The following is an 8,253-nucleotide window of genomic DNA, read 5'->3' on the forward strand; positions in this document are numbered from 1 at the left end:
GTGGAGACACAGCTGATACTGTACAGCAGGCATCTTTACAAAAAAATGGCTCTTTGCCATATCTCTAATTCTCATTCAGTCCAAAGCTGCATCTTCTGACTGCTTTGATCAGAGCAGAGGAACTCTTAACTCTGAATAGAAAGAGAAAAACACGGTCAGTGAATTGTGCCATGACTGCACAAAATCACATAGCTAGTCACAGCACTTCGACTTAATTGTCCATTGACGTTATAGAGTTTGTTCACCTCCCCCTCTTCTCCTCTCCTCAGTCAATTCACCTTAGCTGTTTTGAAAACAAAACAAAAGTCCATTCTGGCTTTGAAATAAAATTGCAGCATAAACAATTGGTAGGTGTGTTTCCAAGTGGCTTGAGCGAAGTGCCACAGAGTAAGTAGGCGACCACCAAGGTTGCTAAAATATTTCCTGTCCTGACCAGGGTTGCGTTTCTGGAGAATATTTAACAGGGAGGGTTTTAATGCTTCTAAAGATGTTGAAACTAAAGAACAAATATTGATCCAGAGAGCACCACAACTCCCCTGAAAGAGAGTAAAAGGCATCCTTTATAAAATGAAAAACTACTTGGCGGAAACAGTCCCAGACCGCTGCACAAGTAGCCCTCAGAGGGCCGAGGGGCCAGTTGCACACGGCCCGGCCCGGGCACTAACGCACCGGGCAGCACCGCAGATGCCCCTCGCTCTGGGAGGCCACGGTCTTCCCGCCAAACCGACCTGAGCCTCCGGCCAGAGCAATTGGGCCCCGAGGCCACCCCAGGCCGCAGCTGGCGGCCGCTGGCACCCGTGTAGGGTAACTAGGCCAGGGCTGGTTCCCGCGGCTCGCCGCCGCCGGAGAGTTGGGCTCCGCCGAGGCCACCCCGCGCGGCAGCTCCACAAGCCCCGGGCGGCGCTGGAGGTGAGGCTCTCGCCCAAAGGCACCCTCCCCGCGCCCGGGAGGCGGTGAGTCAGGGCGCGTTATGCAAGTCCTGGCCCGCCGGCCCCGGCGCCTCCCCCTCGGTCTTTCATCCCGCGCAGTTACGAAAGCGCGACCCCCTCCCCCCGGAGCTTTATATAATGCGGCCGGGCGGCCCCCGCTCGCCTCCCTAGCTCCACGCGCGCCCGGACCCGCGACCAGGCTTGAGCGCAGCTCCCGACCGTGAGCGGCGGCCCGACGGGACCGGGGGGCCGGCGCGGGAGGGACGGGGGGCCGGGATGAACGGGATGGGGGTACGGGGGCAGGAGGGATGGGGGACCGGGGACCGGCGGGGTGAGGGCTCGGCGGGGGCGGGATGGGGTCTAGGGACCGGCAGTGGCGTGTCGGCTGGTCCGGCCGCCAGGCGCTCACAGCGCGCGGTTCCCGCAGGGCGGACTTCTGAGCAAGATGGAGTGGGTGTGGGCGCTGGTGCTACTGGCGGCGCTGGGCAGCGCCCGGGCGGAGCGCGACTGCCGGGTGAGCAGCTTCCGAGTCAAGGAGAACTTCGACAAGGCTCGCGTAGGTATCTGCGTCCCGGATGCCCTGCGTTCCCCCTTACCGGCGGCCGGCCGTGCGCTCCCGGACACCAAGCGCTGCTCTCCTCTCTTCCCCAGTTCTCCGGCACCTGGTACGCCATGGCCAAGAAGGACCCCAAGGGCCTCTTTCTGCAGGACAACATCGTCGCCCAGTTCATGAACGAGAATGGCCACATGACAGCCACGGCCAAGGGCCGAGTCCGTCTCTTTAAGTTAGTGACCTCTGGGGGGCTGCGCTCTTTGCGCTGCAGGGTCCCCAGGGCTGAGCGCCAAACCCTGTTTGGGGAAGGACGGGAGCACCCGGGGTGGGATGCAGGGAGCCCTTCGCCCAGCCTGGCTCATGATCCCCTTGGCTTCTGCAGTAACTGGGACCTGTGTGCAGACATGCTGGGCACCTTCACAGACACCGAGGACCCTGCCAAGTTCAAGATGAAGTACTGGGGCGTAGCGTCCTTTCTCCAGAAAGGAAGTAAGTAGTCGGCTTAGTGGGACTGTCTTGGGGGTTGGGAGCCAAAAGGCTGGGTTTCTCCTCCAGTGGCACCCTTGGGAAGAACGGTCTGTAAGCAACCAGAACTCTCAGCAGGGCTTAAAGCTAGAGGGGTGAAACTGCAAGTAGCCAGGCCCCTTCACTGTGCCCACCCCATCCCCCAGCTCAAAAACCTGGCCCAAGCTCAAAAGGCTCTTGGGCCTGTCACGTGACCTCCTCCTGCCATTTACCCATACGGCCAGTGCGCCAGGGGGTGTGGCCTTCTCCATGCTTAGACCACCCACCTCCTCAAGACCCAACTCACATCACCACCCAACCTGGTTTTGCATTTCCTCCATTTCTTTAGGCTGAATCCCTGAAACAGCTTGACTACTAGGGGCCCAGCAGAGGCTCAGAGACTCTCATCCAAGGACGCAGGGAGCATTTATGCACAGGGTTGACTCACTCCAAGGTGCCCTACCTGCCGATGCTGAGATTCTGAGCCAGGCACAGTGCTCTGGGTGACAGTGACCTCTTCCCTTTCTCCCAAGCCCTGAAACTCACATGGGGAGCAGGGTATTAAGGACTCTCAGAAGAGCATCCTAAAATTCAGCCTGATGTAGATGCTCGAGAGCATCCATGTACATGCTCTTTCTACTTTTTCCTCATTTCTCCTAAGTTTCAAATCTGCAGTCTACTTGGTACCTAGAGAGTAATGCAGGCCACAGGGGACATATCATGGAACCATAGAGATGGAGAGTTAACCCTGTGAAGGGAGTTCAACATGCAGATGAATAAACTGAAGTCAAGAGAAGGTAGTGCTTTGTCCAAGGTCATGCAACAAGTTTGTGAAAGCCAGCGTCAGAAGCCAGGGGTTCCAGCTCCCAGGTCAGGATTAGGTGGCCCTGAACAGCAGGGACTCCTAATACAAACCAGCTTTTACAGTTTTACAAAATACCTTTGGAACTCTCCTGGGAGATAGGCCCCAGAGGGCTGTTCAGGGGGACTCTTAGCTTGGTGAGCCAGGGCAGAAGTGTCCTTTCATGTAGCCCATCTACATGGGGCACGCACTCCTTGACTTCCTCTACAGTTGTGTTAGATGAGCTTTTACTTTTTTTTTTATCGAATTGCATCTTCAGTAGTGATTGACACTGTACATATGGAGTTGCTCTTCAACGAGGGGAAAAAAGCTTTTATCCTTAGAGGTAATAAAAATTTTTTCAAATAACGCAGCAAGACTTCCTAAAGTGATCCATTTAGAGTACAAGATAAACTTTTCTGATAATGGATTACAAAAATCAGTACCACGGGGCACAAGGTTACTAATTTTTAGAATCTGCATCTTATCAAACAGATGAACGTGGCCACCGCTGAGCAGTCGTATGGCTGCCCCTGACCCCCACCTCCCGGTGTCTGACACATTCCCCATGGGAAAGCCTGGGAGGTTCGGGGTGGCTCAGTCTTCCTCCTGGCGGGCCTGCAGTGAGCTGAAGAGGGGCCTCACCACCCACCGCTGTGCAGCTCTCCTACAGGGCATGCGTTTGGGCTGAGCCCCTTCTAGGCAGGGACTCCCAGGGTTCTCAGAGCCAAGAGGCACACCCAGAGGTGACTTAGGCAAGGATTAGCGATCTCCCTTACACCCTTAATGCTGGGGGATCCAGGTTCCCCTGCGTTCCTGCAGCACAGAACATGACATAGAGCAGAGATCATCACTTGCCTCATGACCTGGGTGTGAAATGGAGACACGGAGGCTTTGCATTTCTTGTTTCTTATCCCCTGTTGCCCCCAGTTTATTTATCGCCTGGAGACAGTGTGGTGTAGAGGTTAGGTATGGGGGATCCAGAGTCAGACTGAAACTCAGTTCTGTCCTGCTCTTTGTGATCCTGGGTGAATTACTTAATATCTCTGTGCCTCAGTTTCCTTATCTGGAAAATGGGGATGATAGTGTGCACTTTCAGGTCGTTGTGAAAAATAATTGAGAAAGCACAGAAAGTGTCCACACAGTGCCTGACACATAACTAAGTGCTCAGAAAGTCTTGGTCATGGTTACACATCAACAAGAATGTTAAGCAGAGATGTGACACGTTTTACCAAATGTGAGGTGTTTGGATATCCACATTGTTGTTTCTCCATGGCAAACCTCTCACATACATTCTTACTAACGTGGTTTCCCCATCCTGTCTTTATTGACGTTAGTACCACCTTTGTTTACACTTATGCTTCATGGCTTACATCCCAGTCTTAGGAAGAAATATAGTCTAAATTCTTCAAGGGCTCAGCTATGCCTCTGTCAGGAGAGCTCTGAAGAGTATGATCTCTAAGAAAGAATATCTGATGTCAGAGGGTAGGCATCTTGTGTCCTCAAGGCAGAACCTACCCTCTTTTGCCCGCTTGGAGAAGTGAGTCAGGTTACTAAGCCAGAATTAGGGTGGATCCAGAAAATCCATGAACCAGATCATCCAGTGGACTGAGAGGCAGGAGAGCAGTGTGGATAGTGAGAGGACCGGGAACTAGCTGATACGGATCAGTGCCAAAGATTCATCCTGCTGTTGGGGGTGACATACGTTGGTGGCCGTCAATATCAGCCACAAAGGCACAAGATGTTGTCAGAGGGTAGATGGAGGAGACATCAGTAGAAAGGTCTAGTCTGTGGTTTTGATGGGTCCACATTCTCGGTTGTTCTTTGGAAAGATACGATCACATTTATTATCAGGGAGAGAAAGAATTATTATTTTTTTAATTAATTAATTTATTTTTGGCTGTGTTGGGTCTTCGTTTCCATGCCAGGCGAGCGGGGGCCTCTCTTGTTGCAGAGCACAGGTTCCAAATGCGCAGGCTCAGCAGTTGTGGCTCATGGGCCTAGCTGCTCCGCGGCATGTGGGATCTTCCCAGACCAGGGCTCGAACCCGTGTCCCCTGCGTTGGCAGGCAGATTCTCAACTACTGCACCACCAGGGAAGCCCCAAGAAAGAATTATTAAAGTGAATGCGGTTCCCCCCACCACTGACTCCAGTATTTTTTCCTGTAAAGGACAAGATCCTTTCTCATGGTCCCAGTTTTCTAAGAGCTGTCAGAATTCTCTGTAGTCTCCTGCTTCCTAACTCCTGAATCCAGTTTTGGGAAGTGGCTGGTTTCTGGGGCCAGGCAGTAAGTTTCCTTGACATCTGAGTGGCGGAGGGAGATGCAGTGGCCCCGTGGCTTTCTGCCTTGCAGACGATGACCACTGGATCATTGACACGGACTACGACACCTATGCTGTGCAGTACTCCTGCCGCCTCCTGAACCTCGATGGCACCTGCGCTGACAGCTACTCCTTCGTGTTCGCCCGTGACCTGAACGGCTTTTCCCCGGAGGTGCAGAGAATCGTGAGGCAGAGGCAGGAGGAGCTGTGCCTGGCCAGGCAGTACCGGCTGATCGCTCACAATGGTGAGTGGTGTGTGGGAACAGGGCACCGGCTGCTCGCCCTTAAGGGTCCCTGGGTCTGCATGCCCCGAGATGCATTTCATCTGCATGCAAGAGAAAACAGGGAGTCTTGGGAGCCCCCTCTGAGCCCAAGTCTTCGTCCCTCTTGACCAGATCTTTCACTGGCCTTATCATGGGGCTGATGCAGAAGGAGTGGGCAAAAGCCTTTTTCCAAAACCTTGGCACTTCTAATTAAGTAAAACTGCAGGGGACAGACTCTTCCTTTTTATCTGCTACCTTAGGCTCAGTCTGTGGTCACATGATTTTGCTCCTGGCTGCACTACCCAAAAAACCATTTTGACTAGATTAATATTGTCTGAGGAATTGAGTGGCCCCAGTGAAGAGCTGGGCACTGAATGTGGCCACTGGTGTAAAAACAACTTAAAGAGAGACATCACCATAGCAAGTTCAAAAGAGAGTGATTTCAACAAATGCTCTTTTTCTAATATGGAACTAAATGTCCAGTAAGTTGACCAGCTGGTTTTCCTCATTTATGTTTTTTTGAGATCCCCTGGAACACCCATTGAATCTTTTTATGAATATTATTCTTGTCTGATCTTGATTTAAAAACCAGTAGTATTCTGGAAGAAAGTGCACATTTTATTTTGAATAGACACTCACTCCCATGGGAAACTGTGTTTCAAAATAGGGTAATGCTAAATTGTGGGGGGAAAAAGAGAACAGAACTGAACTTCTCTGTTGGTCATCTAACTAGCTAACCCACACTACACCAAACAGATATGATCGCAGACCAAACAAGTAAATAAATAAGATTTTGATGTTTCACCCAGGGGCAGCCTAAGTGTAGGGCAGGATTTCACCCCAGCCAGGCTCCACACCAAGCCCTTTGCCTGCCTTATCTCACTTAATCCTGGAGACACCTCATGAAGCAGATATTCTCATTATCCACATTCTACAAGATGAGAAAACAGAGGCTAAGAAAGATTACGAAGGTTGCCCAAGATCTCCAATAGATAGCTGACTTGGATGCAAACCAAAGCGGTTTTGTGACTCTGAAGCCCCTTGTGGCACCACCTGGTGACATATGACACAGGACATGGTGAACACTCTATAAACCTGCTAACAGAGTAGCTGAGGTCAGGCTGACTTGGCCCTCACTTCCTGAAACAGGAGGACATACCCACATCCCTGTGAAATGCAGTGAGGCAAATTTAAGACAAGTGCAAAACAGCACTTTGATACAGGAGATCCTATGCTCTGGGGCCCACCCCATCACCCCCAGAGAAATTCAGAGGGTTTCAGAAAGTCTTGAAGATGTTTATGAATTAGAGCCACATCTAGCTATAACCTTACAAGAAGCATTTGAACAAAGCCGAGCCCTAAGGTCATCGAATATTCACTCTCTACATTTAACACCAGCTCCATATTTCTGTCATTAATATCTTTGTTTTCTACATTTCAGGTTACTGTGATGGCGAATCAGAATGAAATACTTTGTAGCAACACGGAGGGTGTCGTTTCATTAGGAAACTTCCCATTAACTCACTCAGCCTTCAACTCTTAGAGTTTAGTTTGCACCACTCTCCTCCCCTCCCCTCCCCTCCCCCACGTAAACATAAAACATTCAGTACACGTAAAAATATATGTGGGGATAAGTGAATCTCTTTGCACTCAAATGTCTGTGTTCCCTGGAGTTTTCTACGGAATCATTTGAGGATTAGGATTCCAGACTTTGATTTATTAAAATATGTATAGTTACCTATTTCCTGTGATTTTGGTTTTTATTTGTGTTCGCATCTGTGTTGAAGTGAGAAGTTCTGCAGGTGGCTGGGTAGGATGCCCTTTTTATATACTGGGAGGGGTTCTTCTCTCCTGGCTCTTTATGACCTTTGACCTGTTCTAGTGCCTAACCTCCATTATTAATGAATGTGGCTTCTCTTAACTTCCTGAAAAAGGGATTTCCCCATTAACCCAGGAAGGCCTTAACTACTGAGGCCAAAAGAGGTGAGTGTAGGTTAGGCCAGGCCAGTGACCCCAGCCTCAGGCAGCCCCAGGCCCTGGAGGCGGGCAGGGTGACAGGCTTACCCCCAGCTGGTCTGAGACACCGAGAGGCATGGGTTGGGGTGAGCTCTAAGAAACGTTCCCCCCACCCAGCCTTTCATTGTCTCTGGCACCTAATTCACTTCTTATTTCAGCTGTGGACAAAAGGTTGCAGAAGAGGCCATGGGCTTCCCTGGGGGAATCAGGAGATGGATCACGGCGCCCCTACCTAGAGTGTGTGGGAAAGGGGAAGTAGCTGGGTCTGGGGCAGGACACCAGTGTTCCACAACATTAGCAGCACTTGTGAACACTAACGTATAGCTGCAGACAAAGCCACGTGCCTCAGTTTCCCAGGCGCTCCTAGGAGCCTCAGTTTATCATCTTGAAAAGGCATCATGGCTTTGGTACCAGTGTCTTGGTTTTACTTCAAAATTCTGCTCAGATACAATTAGCTGTATGATTTGGGGCTAGTTGTATAGTTTCTCTGAGCCTCACCCTCCTCTTGTGAAATATGGGGAAACAGTGTCTGCCTGATGGGCTGCAGTGAGGGTTCAGTTAGAGCACTTAGGACGCCAGGCTGACATTTCTGGGATGTGTCGGAAGCAGGGAAGTGCAGCTCTCTCCCGTGTGTGAGGAGACCTCTGCCTGGGTGCTGGCATATCAGGGGGCCACAGAGGCTCCTGGGGCCCCCAAATCAATGTGCTTTGTTCTCCCACCAGAAAGGGAGAAGGCAGGGGACCATGCACAGGAAAGCTCTACCTGTCATTCACATGGGACAGGGGCCATCAGAGCCAGGCCCTTCAGGTGTCACCCCAGAGACCCA

General features: G+C 51.4%; 1 protein-coding gene across 1 annotated transcript; it reads left to right on the forward strand.

The window, feature by feature from the left end:
* Positions 1 to 1,000: 1,000 nt before the first annotated feature.
* RBP4 (retinol binding protein 4) lies at positions 1,001 to 7,152 on the forward strand. Its single transcript, XM_060113363.1, has 6 exons — positions 1,001 to 1,149; positions 1,357 to 1,485; positions 1,581 to 1,714; positions 1,865 to 1,971; positions 5,181 to 5,393; positions 6,853 to 7,152. The coding sequence occupies exons 2-6, from the start codon at positions 1,375 to 1,377 to the stop codon at positions 6,876 to 6,878; spliced, it is 591 nt and encodes a 196-aa protein (XP_059969346.1). The 5' UTR covers positions 1,001 to 1,149; positions 1,357 to 1,374; the 3' UTR covers positions 6,879 to 7,152.
* Positions 7,153 to 8,253: the final 1,101 nt, after the last annotated feature.

This window comes from Mesoplodon densirostris, chromosome 1, assembly GCF_025265405.1.
Source record: "Mesoplodon densirostris isolate mMesDen1 chromosome 1, mMesDen1 primary haplotype, whole genome shotgun sequence".
Taxonomy (NCBI): Eukaryota; Metazoa; Chordata; class Mammalia; order Artiodactyla; family Ziphiidae; genus Mesoplodon; species Mesoplodon densirostris.